The sequence below is a fragment of the Coregonus lavaretus genome (genome assembly GCF_964263955.1).
Source record: "Coregonus lavaretus genome assembly, chromosome: 23".
Classification (NCBI taxonomy): domain Eukaryota; kingdom Metazoa; phylum Chordata; class Actinopteri; order Salmoniformes; family Salmonidae; genus Coregonus; species Coregonus lavaretus.
The window spans coordinates 26,113,050-26,135,904 of record NC_140010.1 but is presented as its reverse complement, the minus strand read 5'-3'; the positions used below and the strand labels follow the sequence as shown (position 1 = coordinate 26,135,904).

At 41.9% G+C, this 22,855-nt stretch overlaps 1 protein-coding gene across 1 annotated transcript in view; it reads left to right on the top strand.

The window, feature by feature from the left end:
* Window positions 1-22,855, top strand: part of LOC311098749 (high affinity 3',5'-cyclic-AMP phosphodiesterase 7A-like) — a 48,251-nt gene that overhangs the window by 14,138 nt on the left and 11,258 nt on the right. Inside the window, exon 2 of the mRNA XM_084139299.1 lies at window positions 22,362-22,431. Coding sequence (XP_083995425.1) covers window positions 22,362-22,431 — 70 coding nt within the window. The remainder of the gene's footprint in view (window positions 1-22,361; window positions 22,432-22,855) is intronic.

Sequence of the window (22,855 nt, the reverse complement as noted above, 5' to 3'; positions counted from 1 at the left end):
GCAATAAAATGCAAATTAATTACTTAAAAATCATACAATGTGATTTTCTGGATTTTTGTTTTAGATTCCGTCTCTCACAGTTGAAGTGTACCTATGATTAAAATTACAGACCTCTACATGCTTTGTAAGTAGGAAAACCTGCAAAATCGGCAGTGTATCAAATACTTGTTCTCCCCACTGTGTATATATATATATATATATATATATATATATATATATATATATATATATATATATATATATATATATATATATATATATATATATATATATATATATATATAGAAACATGTGGGTGGAAATGTATCTGCGGGCCAACTCCCGTGGGCTAAGTTCTTCTGAAAAAATACATTGATATTGGTTATTTCAGCTTTTAGCATAGGCTGTTTCACCTTTCAGCGCAATGGTCATTTCAGTTTTGTCGGCCTACACCCTAAGGTTCTATACAAAATAGCGATGACAGTACGCTACATGGTACATGGTGATGTGTCCGTTACAACCTTACAATACAGTATGCATTCCACAGGCCTGTACTTGATAGGATAGCCTTGTTCAAACTTCAGGTAAATTTACCTATCACACTGTTCATGGACCAGTATCCTGTCAGATTTGAATATATGGTCAACTTTAGTTTGCATTAAGTCTGAATTTGCATACTTGACAGCTCTGAGGCCTAAAGGAAGGATGAACTGATACTAAACGCAAGCCCAGGTTGCGTCCCAATAATCTGTCCTTTGATAAAGAAAAGTTTGTCTTCTGACCTTATTTGCAACTAGTTTCATTTGCTTGTTTGTGTCATGCCAAACCTGAATTACAGGTTAGTCTTCTTTCAAACCAGCTCACAGGTGATTTCAGAATGAAATGCCTTGTAAATCCATGAATGGGAGGGCCTAGGATGCGTCTTAATATCTTATTGTAGCTCTCCCCAACCCGCCAGAAACATGATGAGCTGGAAAAACAAACAAACCTGTGTTATGCTGTTTCCAGCACTCAGATGGCTTTATCATCATCACACTAGACTATGGGACAGAAGCTACGTCCCTATGGGCCCTGTTCAAAAGTAGTGCACTATATAGGGAATAGGGTGCCATTTGGGACGCAGACAAGAGACCTGTCCAGTATAAGATTGTTTGTTGTCACATTATTACACTGGAAAGTAGTATGTGGAATATTATCTATGGTGCATTCGGAAAGTATTCAGACCCCTTGACTTTTTCCACATTTTGTTATGTTACAGCCTTATTCTAAAATGGATTAAAAAAATTATATATATCCTCATCAATCTACACACAGTACCCCATAATGACAGTGAAAACAGGTTTATAGAATTTTTTGCAAATTTATGAAAAATAAAAAGCAGAAATACCTTATTTACATAAGTATTCAGACCCTTTGCTATGAGACTCGTAATTGAGCTCAGGTGCATCCTGTTTCCATTGATCATCCTTGAGATGTTTCTACAACTTGATTGGAGTCCACATGTGGTAAATTCAATTGATTGGACATGATTTGGAAAGGCACACACCTGTCTATAAAAGGTCCCACAGTTGACGGTGCATGTCAGAGCAAAAACCAAGCCATGAGGTCGAAGGAATTGTCCGTAGAGCTCTGAGACAGGATTGTGTCGAGGCACAGATCTGGGGAAGGGTACCAAAGAATTGCTGCAGCATTGAAGGTCCCCAAGAACACAGTGGCCTCCATCATTTTTAAATGGAAGAAGTTTGGAACCACCAAGACTCTTCCTAGAGTTGGCCAGGCATCCAGCTCTAGGAAGAGTCTTGGTGGTTCCAAACTTCTTCCATTTAAAAATGATGGAGGCCACTGTGTTCTTGAAATTGAGCAATTGGGGGAGAAGGGCCTTGGTCAGGGAGGTGACCAAGAACCTGATGGTCACTCTGTCAGAGCTCCAGAATTCCTCTGTGGAGATGGGAGAACCTTCCAGAAGGACAACCATCGCTGCAGCACTCCACCAATCTGGCCTTTATGGTAGCGTGGCCAGATGGAAGCCACTCCTCAGTAAAAGGTACATGACAGCCCGCTTGGAGTATGCCAAAAGGCACCTAAAGGACTCTCAGACCATGAGAAACAAGATTCTCTGGTCTGATGAAACCAAGATTGAACTCTTTGGCCTGAATGCCAAGCGTCACGTCTGGAGGAAACCAGGCACCATCCCTACGGGTGAAGCATGGTGCTGTCAGCATCATGCTGTGGGGATGTTTTTCAGCGGCAGGGACTGGGAGACTAGTCAGGATCGAGGGAAAGATGAACGGAGCAAAGTACAGAGAGATCCATGATGAAAACCTTCTCCAGAGCGCTCAGAACCTCAGACTGGTGTGAAGGTTCACCTTCCAACAGGACAACGACCTTAAGCACACAGCCAAGACAACGCAGGAGTGGCTTCTGGACAAGTCTCTGAATGTCATTGAGTGGCCCAGCCAGAGCCCGGACTTGAACCCGATCTAAGAGCTTGAGAGGAACTGCAGAGAAGAATGGGAGAAACTCCCCAAATACAGGTGTGCCAAGCGAGTAGTGTCATACACAAGGAGACCAGAGGCTGCAATCACTGCCAAAGGTGCTTCAACAAAGTACTGAGTAAAGTGTCTGAATACTTATGTAAGTATCATATTTCAGTTTATAATTTTGCTAACATTTCTAAAAACCTGTTTTTGCTTTGTCATTATGGGGTATTGTGTGTAGATTGATGAGAAGAAAAAAAAACAATTTAATCCATTTTAGAATAAGGCTGTAACTTAACAAAATGTGGAAAAAGTAAAGTGGTCTGAATACTTTCCGAATCTCTTAAATGGATTTCCATTTTATCTTTGAAAGAGCTTATTTTACACAGTAGCTCAGCATGAACATGTTTTTGTAGGACACTGCATGCTTAGTTTTTATATTCCCATTTCCACCAAATGGAAAAGAGGAAGTTAACTCTACAACTGACATTTGATTGATATTTAGGTCTGCTTTCAAATGTCTGCAATCTTTTTGTATAAAAATGTTCTAACAACTAACCTTTTGAAATATGACATGTTTAACGTTGAGGTCTGATGTTTGTCATTATTAATAATTTCTAGGAATACGCATTTATCGTAGGGAAATCGTAACTGTCTTCGCCACTAGTGTATTAGTGGCCCCGCAATGACACTGAAGTCGAGGGAATAATCAGGAAACATCCCAAGTGTCCTGTTAGCTAGATTCTAGAGTGGAATGTTTGCATAGCTGTCCTTGCAGGAACTCTGCTGCAGCATGGAGGACAAGAATTTCCCAAGCCTTGTGTGTTGAGTTCACAAGACTTCCTGTGCCGTGCTGTGGGTTTGAGGCCCTTGCCTGATGATTTTTGGGCCGTCATGTGTCATGGTGGTCTATTTCTGGTCCCCGTTCACCACACTTATCAGCTGTGATGTCGACGTAGGTTGGGGGTCTAAATCGGGCTGTGCTCTGCCTGGGTATGAGGGCATACCTAACCCCTGTTTTGGGACAGCATTTATTCAAGGCTACAGCCCCAGAGCATCTCAGAGAAACGTTCCCCTTTGTCTCTCTCCCTACAACAGCCTGCCAGACTGACTTGTATTGCGTAAAATTGAAACGTATGTTAATAGTATAACTGAATCTTTCTCTAAGCTTATGTAGCGAAAGGAGCCACATTGTTCTGATGACGTTAAGTGCATAGTAGAACAGAGACTGGGAACGTCAGTGATCTCATTCCCCTCATGTTTTAATTGGGGGATTATTATCAGAGATGATTGCTCATAGTATAAACCTTTTGTCTTAATCTTGGCAGCAGAACCCACGCTTTTATATTGTAGGACTCATGTTGTGGCAAACTCAAGTACATGTACCGTAAGTGCAGGGAAATAACACTAGTTTGATCCTGGGAGGTCCAATGGGAATTGTTCTGATCTGGTCCTTGGTTGTGATTCTAACAATGTGGATTTCATAGAAGGTACAGTGAGGGAAAAAAGTATTTGATCCCCTGCTGATTTTGTACGTTTGCCCACTGACAAAGAAATGATCAGTCTATAATTTTAATGGTAGGTTTATTTGAACAGTGAGAGACAGAATAACAACCAAAAAATCCAGAAAAACGCATGTCAAACATGTTATAAATTGATTTGCATTTTAATGAGGGAAATAAGTATTTGACCCCCTCTCAATCAGAAAGATTTCTGGCTCCCAGGTGTCTTTTATACAGGTAACGAGCTGAGATTAGGAGCACACTCTTAAAGGGAGTGCTCCTAATCTCAGTTTGTTACCTGTATAAAAGACACCTGTCCACAGAAGCAATCAATCAATCAGATTCCAAACTCTCCACCATGGCCAAGACCAAAGAGCTCTCCAAGGATGTCAGGGACAAGATTGTAGACCTACACAAGGCTGGAATGGGCTACAAGACCATCGCCAAGCAGCTTGGTGAGAAGGTGACAACAGTTGGTGCGATTATTCGCAAATGGAAGAAACACAAAATAACTGTCAATCTCCCTCGGCCTGGGGCTCCATGCAAGATCTCACCTCGTGGAGTTGCAATGATCAGGAGAACGGTGAGGAATCAGCCCAGAACTACACGGGAGGATCTTGTCAATGATCTCAAGGCAGCTGGGACCATAGTCACCAAGAAAACAATTGGTAACACACTACGCCGTGAAGGACTGAAATCCTGCAGCGCCCGCAAGGTCCCCCTGCTCAAGAAAGCACATATACCGGGCCGTCTGAAGTTTGCCAATGAACATCTGAATGATTCAGAGGAGAACTGGGTGAAAGTGTTGTGGTCAGATGAGACCAAAATCGAGCTCTTTGGCAACAACTCAACTCGCCGTATTTGGAGGAGGAGGAATGCTGCCTATGACCCCAAGAACACCATCCCCACCGTCAAACATGGAGGTCGAAACATTATGCTTTGGGAGTGTTTTTCTGCTAAGGGGACAGGACAACTTCACCGCATCAAAGGGACGATGGACGGGGCCATATATCGTAAAATCTCGGGTGAGAACCTCCTTCCCTCAGCCAGGGCTTTGAAAATGGGTCGTGGATGGGTATTCCAGCATGACAATGACCCAAAACACACGGCCAAGGCAACAAAGGAGTGGCTCAAGAAGAAGCACATTAAGGTCCTGGAGTGGCCTAGCCCGTCTCCAGACCTTAATCCCATAGAAAATCTGTGGAGGGAGCTCAGGCTCGAAACCTTAATGACTTGGAGAAGATCTGCAAAGAGGAGTGGGACAAAATCCCTCCTTAGATGTGTGCAAACCTGGTGGCCAACTACAAGAAACGTCTGACCTCTGTGATTGCCAACAAGGGTTTTGCCACCAAGTACTAAGTCATGTTTTGCAGAGGGGTCAAATACTTATTTCCCTCATTCAAATGCAAATCAATTCATAACATTTTTGACATGCGTTTTTCTGGATTTTTGTTGTTGTTATTCTGTTTCTCACTGTTCAAATAAACCTACCATTAAAATTATAGACTGATCATGTCTTTGTCAGTGGGCAAACTTACAAAATCAGCAGGGGATCAAATACTTTTTTCCCTCACTGTAGGTTATTTGACCCCAGCACACAGTCCGTTTGGACTACTAGGTATCACTGCATTTTTATCAACACTGAGTTGATTTGACTTAAATGATATCTCTCTCATTGTGTGTCCCATGTTTCATATTGACTATTCATACAGTTGAAGTCGGAAGTTTACATACACTTAGGTTGGAGTCATTAAAACTTGTTTTTCAACCACTCTACAAATTTCTTGTTAACAAACTATAGTTTTGGCTTTAGAAGCTTCTGAAAGGCTAATTGACATCATTTGAGTAAATTGGAGGTGTACCTGTGGATGTATTTCAAGGCCTACCTTCAAACTCAGTGCATCTTTGCTTGACATCATGGGAAAATCAAAAGAAATCAGCCAAGACCTCAAATAAAATATTTGTAGACCTCCACAAGTCTGATTCATCCTTGGGAGCAATTTCCAAACGCCTGAAGGTACCACGTTCATCTGTACGCAATAATACGCAAGTATAAACACCATGGGACCATGCAGCCGTCATACCCCTCAGGAAGGCGACGCTTTCTGTCTCCTAGAGATGAATGTACTTTGGTGCAAAAAGTGCAAATCAATCCCAGAACAACAGCAAAAGACCTTGTGAAGATGCTGGAGGAAACAGGTACAAAAGTATCTATATTCACAGTAAAACGAGTCCTATATCGACATAACCTGAAAGGCCGCTCAGCAAGGAAGAAGCCACTGCTCCAAAACCGCCATAAAAAAGCCAGACTACGGTTTGCAACTGCACATGGGGACAAAGATCGTACTTTTTGGAGAAATGTCCTCTGGTCTGATGAAACAAAAATAGAACTGTTTGGCCATAATGACCATCGTTATGTTTGGAGGAAAAACGGGGAGCTTGCAAGCCGAAGAACACCATCCCAACCGTGAAGCACGGGGGTGGCAGCATCATGCTGTAGGGGTGCTTTGCTGCTGGAGGGACTGGTGCACTTCACAAAATAGATGGCATCATGAGGAAGGAAAATGTATGTGGATATATTGAAGCAACATCTCAAGACATCAGTCAGGAAGTTGGTCGCAAATGGGTCTTCCAAATGGACAATGACCCCAAGCATACTTCCAAAGTTGTGGCAAAGTGGCTTAAGGACAACAAAGTCAAGGTATTGGAGTGGCCATCACAAAGCCCTGACCTCAATCCTATAGAACATTTGTGGGCAAAACTGAAAAAGCGTGTGCGAGCAAGGAGGCCTACAAACCGGACTCAGTCACACCAGCTCTGTCAGGATGAATGGGCCAAAATTCACCCAACTTATTGTGGGAAGCTTGTGGAAGGCTACCTGAAACGTTTGACCCAAGTTAAACAATTTAAAGGCAATGCTACCAAATACTAATTGAGTGTATGTAAACTTCTGACCCACTGGGAATGAGATGAAAGAAATAAAAGCTGAAATAAATCATTCTCTCTACTATTATTCTGACATTTCACATTCTTAAAATGAAGTGGTGATCCTAACTGACCTAAGCGGGAATTTTTACTAGGATGAAATGTCAGGAATTGTGAAAAACTGAGTTTAAATGTATTTGGCTAAGGTGTATGTAAACTTCAGACTTCAACTGTATGTACTGTATGGCAACTCCCAAAACCGCAATGCCTTTAGCAAGGCACACATACTGTTGAAGCCAGGCAAGGCAGTCATCTCTTTCTGACCTTTTTGGTTTCTCAAACCCCACGTCATGAATAACGTGACATTGAGGTGTAGTACTGTGGTACAACGTGCCCCTCTACCCTCCCCCCTTCTCTGTGAGAGTGTTTATGATGGTGTTTGGCCGTTGCCACAGTGCAACACCATCCGTCCATATGGGGCTGAAGGGAGAGAGCGTGGTGTGTGCCCCTCACACCAGCCCTTCGCTTGACTGGCAGTCAGTCAGCCAGCCCAGCCAGTCAGTCAGGCAGTCCCAGGAGTGTTAGGACTGGGCAGTCAGTCAGGTGATAGGTAGCTAGAGCTGGAGTTAAGACAGCTGCACAAGGCTCTGCTTACTCCCCGTCCGTCCCCTCCTGCCTGCCTGGGCCTTGAGCTGTCCTTCATCTGCCTGTCTGCTAATATTTATCAGGGCTGGACCCACGACACAGAAACACGCATGTACATCCAGGGAGAGGGACTATGAACCTCGGCAACGCGGTCCAATGGGAATTGTACTGATCTGGTCCTTAGTTGTGATTCTAACAAGGTGGATTTCCCACAAGGTAGGTCCTCTGACACCAGAAGACAGTCAGTTTGGACTACTAGGTAAACTCTCTCTGCTTCTTTATCAACACTGAGTTGATTTGACTTTGAAAAGGTTATCTCTAGCGCAGACAGATGACTGTGTGTCTGTTTACTGCCTTACTAGGAAAGGAGGTGTGGTGAGTCACTATGATTTCACATTGTGATGGTGTGTACAGTATGTCTGCTATTCTCAGGGACTGATATTTTGACTGGTTTCATCAGGAACAGTTAAGACTTTATAATGATACAGTGTAAGCAGAATACCACATTAGATATAAGTGACATATATTGTTAGGAGTAGTTTTGTCAAATGTTTTTGTGTTTTTAGTTTAGGACACCAGTGGGGACCTGTTAAGGTTCCATCATGATTTGAGTTTTTAATGACAAACGTTCTGTTCAAAATCATTGAGGCATCTTTGGGTGGTGGGAAAGTAAGTGAGTGGTTCTCTTTGCTCGATGTGGTTTGTGTGATTTCCCAGTGGCCAATACTGAAACCCATCCTGTTGCTGCTAATTAGACAGCATTCTCTGGGTGAGCAATTTCCCACAGGCCAGCAGTGTTTAGCTTCATTAGCTGAAACTGATCTTGGGTAAGGGTTTGGACAACAGTACTGAGAATCTTTCACAGATCCCTTTAAATCCCATTAACTACGTACTTTACCAAGAAGAGGCACATTTTAATTGAGAGTTTGTATTGAGAGTTTGACTACCATCTTAATTATAGGTCTAAGTTAAAGACAGTGATTTTTGTGTATGAAAGAAGTGGTAGTTAGTGGTAGTAGTAGTAGGGTAAATCCATGTGAATTCAATTACTTTTTGACAGCATCCCTTTTTGATTTTAAACAAAACATTTCCATACATGATTGCCCATGGAAGAAGCGGTCAGAAATTGACTTTTTGGACCTGAATGCCAAAACATTCAGGAGATAATGGCACTCAAAGTTGACCCATTTTGCATACACCACCATACCAAATTGCAGCAGTCTGAAGGGATAGGTCCATTCTATGAATTCCATTTCTATGATTGAAATTACACCTACCCTGTGTTCAAGAGCATGTTATGTCTCAACCGATGGCGGGCACAAAACAAAAACCTCAGATTATATAAAATAGGGTCTAAGCTACAACATATGCGAATATGATTTTTTTTTAACTTTACGCATTTTTGGATAATTGACAATTAAGCTTAATAAATGACATAATTTGTATAAAACAGTTTGACAACCCTGTTTGTACACTTTTAAATGATATCAGTCTCACCGTTTTTTATTTTCCAGTGATGAAGACATGGATGTCTCATGGTATGGTGGGGTATGCAAAATGGGTCGACTTTGAGCACCTTTATCTCCTGAATGTTTTGGCATTCAGGTCCAAAAAGTCCCTTTCTGACCACTTCTTCCATGGGCAAACATGTACGGAAATGTTTGTTTAAATCAAAAGGTATGCTGTCAAAATGTTATTGAATTCAAATGGATTTACCCAATAGTACTATTAGTAGCAGAAGTAGTGGTTGGTTTATAGGTTTATTGATTTAGCAGCAGAATCATAAACATATAATCCATTTCACAAGACATAACATATACTGCACATACTGTACATACATTGCACAGGAATTTTTTGGCTCATTTTATTGGTGGCTTAAAATATGAGGTCTTGATAACACAGTCTTAGGAGTTTTGTGATGGATAACTGAATTGGGACAACACAGAGTTGAAGTAAAATATCTGAATGTGATGTTGAGTTGGAAGAAATTGTGGGTAACAAGGAATACCATTGCATTTCTGTTCATTCACCAAACTTGCTGGTTTGGATGAAATTGTACCACTGTGTGATGTTTTAAAGGATGTTGTATCAGTACCAAATGTCTGATTTTACTTTTGACAACCATGGAATCAATCATGATGACGTACTGAGATTTATTTACTGAATGATGAAGCCAGTCCACTTGCTTTGAAGAGAGCAGGGGCCGATTCCACAAAGCGTCTGAGTAGAAAATATTTTACTCTTACTCTTATGGGTAAAAATAAAAGCTATGCATGAAGTCTCTTTGGTCATTAGAGTCCCACCTAGTCTACAGATAGTTAGGAGATCTCATGAGGTGTCCTAACCAGTTAAGAGGTGTCTTGATAATAGAAGAATGCAGCGAGTCAGTGGTTACTGCGCCACATGCAGTTGCTTTGGAGTTGTTGAAAGAATGTTTTGATATTTCTATATGATCAATCCAAAAATAATCTAGACCTACATGCTTTTGAAAATGATTTCACATGAGCCCTATTTCACATGATATGCCTAAATACTTATAACCACATAGGGTAATAAATAATGTCATTTTTCTTTCAATTATTGAATTAACCGACATCATGTTATTTCAAGTTATCCCTTTGGAGCGCAATAACACGTTGTTAAAAAATATGCCTAAAATTGGGCATGCCTAGAAGTTGGGCAATTAAAGGCATCTAGGGCCTATGTTAACTTTATTGTGTTCAATTAAAATTATAGACCCTTCAAACGTTTTATGCAACATTATCGGCAAGTGATTTGATGCCAACTGTGCCAAAGCGTTGTTAAATGGTAGTGACGAGTGTGTTTGATATAACGGTAATATTATAGGACCTTTCCTGGGATGCTTTGTGGATACGGGCCCAGAGTCGTGAGCAGCAGTCGTGTGTTGACTTGTGAATGTAGCATTGAATGTCAAACATTTTAACAGGAGCGAGTGGCATGAGGGATGGAGGCATATGTCTGTTCCAGCCTGACAGACGCCACAGTGTTTGGAGTGCAGCGAGGCAAGCCGGTAGTGACGCACGCTGGGCCTGACACAGCCCACATAGCGCCATGTGAAAGGAGATGCCAGTTGCTTGTCTGGATAGCTTGTGTGAAGCACATATGGGCAAGGTTGGTTGTCTAACAGCCCCCGTCCCTGTGAGAGCCTGATATATCCCGGCTCTGGCTGCCATAAACAAAACTGATTTGTCTAAACACTGGCGTTGTTTGTGTAAACACTGGCGCCTTCAAACCAAGGTTTTTATATACTGCTTTGTCTGTTTAGTTCATATTAGATTAGCTTTTTTAAACTATAGCCTAGGCTATATGTAATGTTGTAGTATTGTGTCGGCCCATAAACTAAGACCCTACTGTTTGTGCAATTGCCAGTATCTGGTTTGAATTGAGGATGATAAACTAGAGACAGTATCATGGAATAGATTACTCTAACTCAGTAAAAGAATAGTGAAGTAGTACAATGTCCAATCCATGTCAGCATACTGTATCATTAGCTGCCACATAAACACAATAGGAAAACACTCAGCTAACAGACACAGGGAGCAGCCAGTATTAACAGTAGCACTGTCAAACTTTGGCAAGGCTTCTCTTTTCACAGATAATCAAGCGGAAGAGACGTGCTTTGAAGTGTCAACAAAATCTTTGGCACGTTTTCTTGTCTCATAGTTCATACAACTGACTGTTTAACCCTTTACACTGCTACCCGTATACGGGTTGAAAATGGCAGATTTGGGCACTAAGCGGAACGTAGTGGCTGTACAGTAACATGCTATACACTGTATGGGTTTTGATTGACAGCCGTTCTGAACTTGACAATAGAACAAGCTTTCAAATCATGCCCACCTGACCCAGATTGCAATTTATAATGGGCCGTTTTTTGGATTGCAAAAAACAGTAATTGTGTGATGGCGGGGATGCAGGGTTGTGTTCCAAATGAAACTACTACAAGTGTGCTTGCACTAGTTCCTCAACGTTACAGCCAGGAGAGCTAAAAAAACAGCATATATATATGCATGCATGCATGCATGTATGTATGCATGCATGTATGTATGCATATACAGCGCAAACTGGCTCTAACCAGAATAGAAAGAGGAGTGGGAGGCCCCAGTGCACAACTGAGCAAGAGGACAAATACATTAGTGTGTCTAGTTTGAGAAACAGGCGCCTGACAGGTCCTCAACTGGCAGCTTCATTAAATAGTACCCGCAAAACACCAGTCTCAACGTCAACAGTGAAGAGACTACTCCGGGATGCTGACCTTCTAGGCAGAGTTGCAAAGAAAAAGCCATATCTCAGACTGCCCATCTTAATCTTTTCTTTTTATTGGCCAGTCTGAGATGTGGCGTTTTCTTTGTTCTGTGAAGGGAGTAGACACAGGGTTATACGAGATCTTCAGTTTCTTGGCAATTTCTCGCATGGAATAGCCTTCATTTCTCAGAACAAGAATAGACTTGACGAGTTTCAGAAGAAAGTTATTTGTTTCTGGCCATTTTGAGCCTGTAATCGAACCCACAATTGCTGATGCTCCAGATACTCAACTAGTCTCAAGAAGGCCAGTTTTATTGCTTCTTTAATCAGCACAACAGTTTTCAGCTGTGCTAACATAACTGCAAAACGGTTTTCTAATGATCAATTAGCCTTTTAAAATGATAAACTTGAATTAGCAAACACAACGTGCCATTGGAACACAGGACTGATGGTTGCTGATAATGGGCCTCTGTACGCCTATGTAGATATTCCATAAAAAATCTGCCGTTTCCAGCTACAATTGCCATTTACAACATTAACAATGTCTACACTGTATTTCTGATCAATTTGATGTTATTTTAATGGAGAAAAAAATTGCTTTTCTTGCGAAAACAAGGACCCCAAACTTTTGAACGGTTGTGTGTGTGTATATATATATATATATATATATATATATATATATACAGTGAGGGAAAAAAAGTATTTGATCCCCTGCTGATTTTGTACGTTTGCCCACTGACAAAGACATGATCAGTCTATAATTTTAATGGTAGGTTTATTTGAACAGTGAGAAACAGTATAACAACAAAATAATCCAGAAAAACGCATGTCAAAAATGTTATAAGTTGATGTGCATTTTAATGAGGGAAATAAGTATTTGACCCCTCTGCAAAACATGACTTAGTACTTGGTGGCAAAACCATTGTTGGCAATCACAGAGGTCAGACGTTTCTTGTAGTTGGCCACCAGGTTTGCACACATCTCAGGAGGGATTTTGTTCCACTCCTCTTTGCAGATCTTCTACAAGTCATTAAGGTTTCGAGGCTGACGTTTGGCAACTCGAACCTTCAGCTCCCTCCACAGATTTTCTATGGGATTAAGGTCTGGAGACTGGCTAGCCACTCCTTTGTTGCCTTGGCCGTATGTTTTGAGTCATTGTCATGCTGGAATACCCATCCACGACCCATTTTCAATGCCCTGGCTGAGGGAAGGAGGTTCTCACCCAAGATTTGACGATACATGGCCCCGTCCATCGTCCCTTTGATGCGGTGAAGTTGTCCTGTCCCCTTAGCAGAAAAACACCCCCAAAGCATAATGTTTCCACCTCCATGTTTGACAGTGGGGATGGTGTTCTTGGGGTCATAGGCAGCATTCCTCCTCCTCCAAACACAGCGAGTTGAGTTGATGCCAAAGAGCTCGATTTTGGTCTCATCTGACCACAAAACTTTCACCCAGTTCTCCTCTGAATCATTCAGATATTCATTGGCAAACTTCAGACGGCCCTGTATATGTGCTTTCTTGAGTAGGGGGACCTTGCGGGCGCTGCAGGATTTCAGTCCTTCACGGCGTAGTGTGTTACCAATTGTTTTCTTGGTGACTATGGTCCCAGCTGCCTTGAGATCATTGACAAGATCCTCCCGTGTAGTTCTGGGCTGATTCCTCACCGTTCTCATGATCATTGCAACTCCACAAGGTGAGATCTTGCATGGAGCCCCAGGCCGAGGGAGATTGACAGTTCTTTTGTGTTTCTTCCATTTGCGAATAATCGCACCAACTGTTGTCCCCTTCTCACCAAGCTGCTTGGCGATGGTCTTGTAGCCCATTCCAGCCTTGTGTAGGTCTACAATATTGTCCCTGACATCCTTGGAGAGCTCTTTGGTCTTGGCCATGGTGGAGAGTTTGGAATCTGATTGATTGATTGCTTCTGTGGACAGGTGTCTTTTATACAGGTAACAAGCTGAGAATAGGAGCACTCCCTTTAAGAGTGTGCTCCTAATCTCAGCTCGTTACCTGTATAAAAGACACCTGGGAGCCAGAAATCTTTCTGATTGAGAGGGGGTCAAATCCTTATTTCCCTCATTAAAATGCAAATCAATTTATAACATTTTTGACATGCGTTTTTCTGGATTTTTTGGTTGTTATTCTGTCTCTCACTGTTCAAATAAACCTACCATTAAAATTATAGACTGATCATTTCTTTGTCAGTGGGCAAACGTACAAAATCAGCAGGGGATCAAATACTTTTTCCCCCTCACTGTGTGTGTGTGTATATGTGTCTGTATATATATATATATATATATATATATATATATATATATATATATATATATATATATATATATATATATACAAATCAAATCAAATTTTATTGGCCACATGCGCCGAATACAACAGGTGCAGACATTACAGTGAAATGCTTACTTACAGCCCTTAACCAACAGTGCATTTATTTTGAATAAAAAAGTAGAATAAAACAACAAAAAAGTGTTGAGGAAAAAAAGAGCAGAAGTAAAATAAAATAACAGTAGGGAGGCTATATATACAGGGGGGTACCGGTTCAGAGTCAATGTGCGGGGGCACCGGCTAGTTGAAGTAATATGTACATGTGGGTAGAGTTAAAGTGACTATGCATAAATAATTAACAGAGTAGCAGCAGCGTAAAAAGATGGGGTGGGGGGGCAGTGCAAATAGTCCGGGTAGCCATGATTAGCTGTTCAGGAGTCTTATGGCTTGGGGGTAGAAGCTGTTGAGAAGTCTTTTGGACCTAGACTTGGCACTCTGGTACCACTTGCCGTGCGGTAGCAGAGAGAACAGTCTATGACTAGGGTGGCTGGAGTCTTTTACAATTTTGAGGGCCTTCCTCTGACACCGCCTGGTATAGAGGTCCTGGATGGCAGGAAGCTTGGCCCCAGTGATGTACTGGGCCGTACGCACTACCCTCTGTAGTGCCTTGCGGTCGGAGGCCAAGCAGTTGCCATACCAGGCGGTGATGCAACCAGTCAGGATGCTCTCGATGGTGCAGCTGTATAATTTTTTGAGGATCTGAGGACCCATGCCAAATCTTTTCAGTCTCCTGAGGGGGAATAGGCTTTGTCGTGCCCTCGTCACGAATGTCTTGGTGTGTTTGGACCATGATAGTTAGTTGGTGATGTGGACACCAAGGAACTTGAAGCTCTCAACCTGTTCCACTACAGCCCCGTCGATGAGAATGAGGGCGTGCTCAGTCCTCTTTTTTTTCCTGTAGTCCACAATCATCTCCTTTGTCTTGGTCACGTTGAGGGAGAGGTTGTTATCCTGGCACTACACGGCCAGGTCTCTGACCTCCTCCCTATAGGCTGTCTCATCGTTGTCGGTGATCAGGCCTACCACTGTTGTGTTGTCGGCAAACTTAATGATGGTGTTGGAGTCGTGCCTGGCCATGCAGTCATGGGTAAACAGGGAGTACAGGAGGGGACTGAGCATGCACCCCTGAGGGGCCCTTGTGTTGAGGATCAGTGTGGCAGATGTGTTGTTACCTACCCTTACCACCTGGGGGCGGCCCGTCAGGAAGTCCAGGATCCAGTTGCAGTTGCAGAGGGAGATGTTTAGTCCCAGGATATACAGTGGGGAGAACAAGTATTTGATACACTGTTGATTTTGCAGGTTTTCCTACTTACAAAGCATGTAGAGGTCTGTAATTTTGTATCATAGGTACACTTCAACTGTGAGAGACAGAATCTAAAAATGTATTCCAGAAAATCACATTGTATGATTTTTAAGTAATAATTTGCATTTTATTGCATGACATAAGTATTTGATCCATCAGCAAAGCAGAACTTAATATTTGGTACAGAAACCTTTGTTTGCAATTACAGAGATCATACGTTTCCTGTAGGTCTTGACCAGGTTTGCACACACTGCAGCAGGGATTTTGGCCCACTCCTCCATACAGACCTTCTCCAGATCCTTCAGGTTTCGGGGCTGTCGCTGGGCAATACGGACATTCAGCTCCCTCCAAAGATGTTCTATTGGGTTCAGGTCTGGAGACTGGCTAGGCCACTCCAGGACCTTGAGATGCTTCTTACGGAGCCACTCCTTAGTTGCCCTGGCTGTGTGTTTCGGGTCGTTGTCATGCTGGAAGACCCAGCCACGACCCATCTTCAATGCTCTTACTGAGGGAAGGAGGTTGTTGGCCAAGATCTCGCGATACATGGCCCCATCCATCCTCCCCTCAATACGGTGCAGTCGTCCTGTCCCCTTTGCAGAAAAGCATCCCCAAAGAATGATGTTTCCACCTCCATGCTTCACGGTTGGGATGGTGTTCTTGGGGTTGTACTCATCCTTCTTCTTCCTCCAAACACGGCGAGTGGAGTTTAGACCAAAAAGCTCTATTTTTGTCTCATCAGACCACATGACCTTCTCCCATTCCTCCTCTGGATCATCCAGATGGTCATTGGCAAAGTTCAGACGGGCCTGGACATGCGCTGGCTGGAGCAGGGGGACCTTGCGTGCGCTGCAGGATTTTAATCCATGACGGTTTAGTGTGTTACTAATGGTTTTCTTTGAGACTGTGGTCCCAGCTCTCTTCAGGTCATTGACCAGGTCCTGCCGTGTAGTTCTGGGCTGATCCCTCACCTTCCTCATGATCATTGATGCCCCACGAGGTGAGATCTGGCATGGAGCCCCAGACCGAGGGTGATTGACCGTCATCTTGAACTTCTTCCATTTTCTAATAATTGCGCCAACAGTTGTTGCCTTCTCACCAAGCTGCTTGCCTATTGTCCTGTAGCCCATCCCAGCCTTGTGCAGGTCTACAATTTTATCCCTGATGTCCTTACACTGCTCTCTGGTCTTGGCCATTGTGGAGAGGTTGGAGTCTGTTTGATTGAGTGTGTGGACAGGTGTCTTTTATACAGGTAACGAGTTCAAACAGGTGCAGTTAATACAGGTAATGAGTGGAGAACAGGAGGGCTTCTTAAAGAAAAACGAGTAGGTCTGTGAGAGCCGGAATTCTTACTGGTTGGTAGGTGATCAAATACTTATGTCATGCAATAAAATGCAAATGAATTGCTTAAAAATCATACAATGTGATTTTCTGGATTTTTGTTTTAGATTCATTCTCTCACAGTTTAAGTGTACCTATGATTAAAAAAAATGTTTTACAGACCTCTACATGCTTTGTAAGTAGGAAGACCTGCAAAATCGGCAGTGTATCAAATACTTGTTCTCCCCACTGTATATATATATCATAAAAATGCATTACAATTGCTTAGGAACTGTGCACACTTTGTGTGGCCACTTGGAGACACCAGTTAGGCCTCTCACTCAAGCCCTTGTCATTTCTTTGTCTTATGTTGCACCTACCCCACGTTTTCCAGGAGTAGTCTTATCATGTTACTGAATGTATCTAGAGTATTTTCCGATTTCGTTATCAACAAATGCGTCAAAGTACAGTAAATGTAAAATGCACATAAAATCAACAGTTTAATGTTTAGATTCAGTCTTGTGTCAGGTGAACTGTTGTGTTCTCACCTTTTGGTCTAATAATTTTCCCATTATCTCCAAACTGTTCCCTTTTAATTGCTACCATGGTTATGCATATACTTTTCATACTTTCAATTTAGCCCTATCCATATAGGCCAATTCCCACGAGTGTAAAGGGTTAAAGTAACGAATTACAGTACGTGTGATGCCCTAAGCTAAGCACACAACACAGTCCATACATGCACTAACAGGGTTGATTCTAGTTCATTGCTGTGCTGGTGGCCTGCTACTCATGGTCAGTAGGTTTCATATAGCGTAGAAGCGCTTGATGACCCACTAGGGCTGTTGCGGTGACCGTATTACCGCCACACCGGCAGTCACGAGTCATGAAGGCAGTCAAATTCCACGTGACCGTTTAGTCACGGTAATTAGGCTTCTCCAAGCTCTGATGCTGCTGATGGTCATTAGTAGCCTACCAAACTTGCTAACTGCCTGGTACTCAGCACTCTATTGTCCCTCTAATCACTCTGACATCAATGCAAATGTAATCGAAAATCCCATCAAACACTTCATGAGAGCCCATGAGCTCATGTCGCGCAACATTTCTATAGGCTTTGCAATTGCGCGAGAAAACAGAGTGATGGCCTCTACTAAAAAGAGGAGGATCCCATCACCTTTCTACAGATTTATTTCTCTACTTTCCTAATATTAAGCACATTGTTTATCTTTACAACAGGAGTATAGCCTACCTGGCTGGCATGAAAATGAACCACAGGAAAAGCGTCCTCCATTCGCTATTTAAGTGCATAGATTACATGTATTTTTTCCCACTGCCCCTGTTTCGAGACAGGTGCATGATAATGGTCCATTCTAAATCCAAACAAATTTCACACATATATTATTTAGTAGATGTAAAGACAAGATTAAATCAAGAATAGTCTGATGGGTGACAATATTAGCCTATCACTTGTGAATTATATATTATCACTTGTGAATGATGCCCAGCATAAGAAACAGCCTTTTTTTTGCTACTTTTTCGAATCATAGTCGCACACCTCATGTAGCCTAGCCCATAAGCCTATATGTTTTGATAAGGTTTGTATCACAACTAAAGTGGCCAAATAACTTCTTAAAATTAAGCACATTAATCCGCTTTACAAGGGGTATGGAGCCTATCTGGCATACATAAGCAGTGCGTGAGTTTCAAGTTTGGGGAAGATAATTTTCACCATAAAGATACACCTTTATAATAAAAGCATTACATGCATAATCGCATTTGCAGTCACTTTTGATAATTGTGTTTTCCCGCTAATGGAACATTTGCGCTTATAGCCTACTGCCATGTGCGCATTGTTGCGCTTATAATGTGAAGAAATAGCCTAATAGTTTAACAACATTTTAAGCTAAGTGTTCTGATCTGTTGCGTCAGCCACATTGTGTAAAAAAGTTTTTTCTGATGCTAGTGGTTGTATTAATTTGGGATCTATTGCACCCCACAACTGTCCCAGACTATGTTTGGAATATGTATTTATTGCACAGAATAGAATAGGTCGACTTTTGTACTATGGGGGATAGTAGATTGACATAGGCTAGTGCTTTTGCTGTTCGTTAGGCCTACTCATCTTGTTGGCTTACGAAAAGTAAATGTGGACAGTTTTTCCAAAATCTTCAATATGCACCTCGGAATTGGGTAAGGACGCGCGCAGTTGTGTCCCCGATGTGTCTGTCTTCACTTGTAGCCTGTGAGAAAGACCCGATCGCGTGACGGAGAGCCATGTGAGTGAGAGGTGCTTTGGATTGTGCAGCACACTCAGGGAGAAGGGCACAATGCACCACTCCGGCCCGCAAATGGGATGCTGCCATGAAATTCGAGGCATTATCAAGTGCTTGTCAAATTGTGAATGAGAGACTGAAGTGTGTACAGCCTGTGCAAAAAACAAAGCAGAGCTCATGCCTTTCAAGCAACTTTTTTCAAATCATCATTAGTCTCATCATGCAGCCTTACAATGTATTAAAAATCAAAACATATAGCCCAACGTTTGTAGAACAACTTAAGTTACATTAATACCTCTAAATTAAGCATATAGGAGGACCTATTTCTTTGTTAACCGCTCAACACAGAATAGCCACATGTGCGCACTCCCTCAAATCGTTTGTAGAAAATATTTATATTTTATTCAGCTTTGTTCAATTGTATTCTCCATACTATAAAATAATATAAAATAATGCCACGGAATTCTAAGCAAATCTTGTCTGCTAAATGAACTAGTGTAGCCCACAGCCCTTTGGCATAGCCACATCAGGACCTAACATAATGACAACTCAGAATGTGCTATTCTTTTCTTCTGAAATAGACTACATTTTACTCATATCATGCTTCTTTAGACCTGTCTGAAATAAAGAATGGATTCATTGTGAAGGTGTAGGCTATATTACATGGATTTATTAGACCTTTTAAAATGTAGATGTTCCAAAGGTCTGCATCAGTGGCTTGTAGGCTGTGTGTGGAAGCCAGGAGATGCTAAATGTGTTTATGTTAATTAACGGTAAATTACCATGAGACCAACAGTTATTTGCTTGACAATCACTGGCTGACGAAATTTCGTGACCGCCACAGCCCTACCCACCACCACAGTTTGTGTCGTCTGTCAGCTGGGCCATTCCATACGAGGTTGGCGCAAAGATATTTATGATGTTTAGGATCTTCCTGAAATGAAGTCCATAGAAAGGTCATTTGGTGGAAGGATGCATTTGGCATACTTTAAAAATCTGTATCCAAAATAACTACTGTAAAGTTGGGAAACGTGTGTGATTTTGGCCTTACCCAGGCCTTCTTTAAAACACTACAACGATGAGTCTGTAGATGCTACAAAACCAGTCTTGGTGTCATTTGAAACTTACTGTGTGCTCTGAACTGTAAGTAGTGTTTAGAGAAAGAATACAATTTCTGTACATTCATTTATTGATACTAGAAAATATATGTAAATATCTTAAAAGTACCCTTTTTGAGATTGAACTTCACTCAACCTTCTATGCAAGACTTAGTATGCAAAACTAACTATGCAAGAGATTGTCTTGTAGGCAGAACGCACCGGAGTAGGATTCTATTGCATTGACAGGCATGACACTACAGACCAGTGCGACATAACCAATCAGAGCTGCAGTATCCCTATATGCAAATAGACCATTGCCATACAGTTTATGGATCTGTGCCATTCCTTTGAACTGGACTGTGTTTACAGCATGAGTGGTCGCAAGTAGATGCACTTGTTTTGAGATCTGCATGTAGCCACTTGTGCACATTTGTTCATATTCTTTGCTAGTAAGTGAGTTAATGGCCCAGTTATAGCTAATTTCTAGTCATAAGTGGGGGAGGGGTTGCTTCCTACAAGAGCACAAAACGTGTGCATTTCTAGGCATTTTTGAAAAGCGAGTCAGGTAAATAAATGTTTTTCTGTCTTAAAGGGGCAGTGTTGTATTTTGAGACATGCTTGAATAAGCTAAGTAGCCAATAGGCAGAGGGTAGCATAGTTTGTCTGATTCACTGTAATAATGGTATGGGATTAATAATTAACTTTATTTTGTAAATGTTGTAAACAAATCCAGTCACCTCCTTGTCTGAAGGACAAGTGGATAAACAGGTTGTCAAGCCCTGCATATTTTGTCCAAAAGTCTCACTGAATCGAGGCCTACATTGAACACCACACATTGGCTGCTACTGTAGGCTGAATGATAGAACAGCTATTTCCATGTTCAAATGTTATGGGATGCATTTTCTCCATTGTTTATGTTAGGCCACTCTGATAGGCCTACGTTATGATCAAATAGCCACAGTAGCCTACTTGGCCATTGTTATAACAGTAACTTAAAGCGGGTACAGTCTCAGTGTTCATAATAAACGCGCGTCAGAAGTTGCATAGAATTTTCACAACCTTCACGTTTGCGCTCAGCAGACCTGGAATTTACTCAGTGCCGAAAAGAATGAGGGAACATTGTCTACAAGTACCACACATTTCAGGTCTTGTAATCTAACCTAAGTGCAAGGTCACATGCGAGACTTTATAAGTACAGCCACTGGCCAGAGAAGCCGGTATGGCATCTGTCTTATGCCTTTGTATTCAACAGCACTTATGCGGCTAGGGCTTGGCTGATGGAGGAATATCAATTATGCAAATACGTTCAGCAGATTGACGTCATAGTTCGAATTTTATGCCATCTGGGGAGAGAGCATTTGCATCAGAGGGCGAGGGGAAGAGCAGGAAAAGAGGAGGGGAGGGGGAGGAGAGGAGCATTAATAAATATTGTTAGTAGTTTTGTCAAATGTTGTTGTTTTTGTTGTTTAGGACACCAGTGGGGACCTGTTAGGGTTCCATCATTTAATGACAAAATCATTGAGGCGTCTTTGGGTGGTGGGAAAGTTAGTGAGTGGTGACATTTGAGTGGTTCTCTTTGCTCCATGTGCCTTGTGTGATTTCCCAGTGGCCAATACTGAAACCCATCCTGTTGCTGCTAATTAGACAGCATTCTCTGGGTGAGCAATTTCCCACAGGCCAGTTGTGTTTAGCTTCATTAGCTGAAACTGAGCTTGGGCAAGGGTTTGGACAACAGTACTGGGAATCTATCACAGATCCCTTTAAATCACATGAACTACTTTACCAAGAAGAGGCACATTTAATTGAGAGTTTGTATTGAGAGTTTGACGAGATGGATAACTGAATTGGGACAATACAGAGTTGAAATAAAATATCTGAATGTGTTGTTGAGTTGGAAGAAATTGTGAGTAACAAGAAATAACAGTACATTTCTGTTCATTTACCAAACTTGCTGGTTTTTGGAAGAAACTGTACCACGTATGTTTTAAAGGATGTTGTATGGGGGGGGGTTCGTTCAATGTTTCTGTTTTTACTGCGTATTAGGTTACCAACTCTGTGAAATGTGCGTCATTAAAGTTTTTATGTAAATGCTTTTGTAAGACCACCCGCTGTAGACGTATGACTGCCGAAATTTTTCACACGATTCTACATGTAAAATCGGTGCGCACTCGGCCAGCAAACCTTATTGGTGTGTCTGAGCCCTTAATGATCCCTTCCTTGTGTCCTTGCAGAGACGAGGGGCGATCTCTTATGACAGTGAGGATCAAACAGCTCTCTACATTCGGATGCTCGGTACGTATGGTATGATATTCACTTGATTTTTCTCAATCCATAAATATTGAAACATTGTATGACCTTTTTCACCACCCATATGAATATTGATGATTTAAGGAATGGTTTGATGCATGTTTGTTAATTAGTAGATAAGCAATAGCCCTACTGCTGCAATATCTTCCATGTCTAATCTTATGTGTACATCTATGGGTACTTTTACCCAGCAAGGTGGCTGATATCCTAGTGGTTAGAGCGTAGGCCAGTAACTGAAAGGTTGCCGTTTAGAATCCCTGAGGCTCCTGTAAGTCACTCTGGATAAGAACGTCTGCTAAATGAATAAAATGTCAATGTAAGGTCTAATAGTACTTTAGCCATGCTGACGAAGAAAGGGAATGTGTTTCTGTTTTACGATCATGTCTCTTATGAATACAGGATCTTTAACACGTGCTCT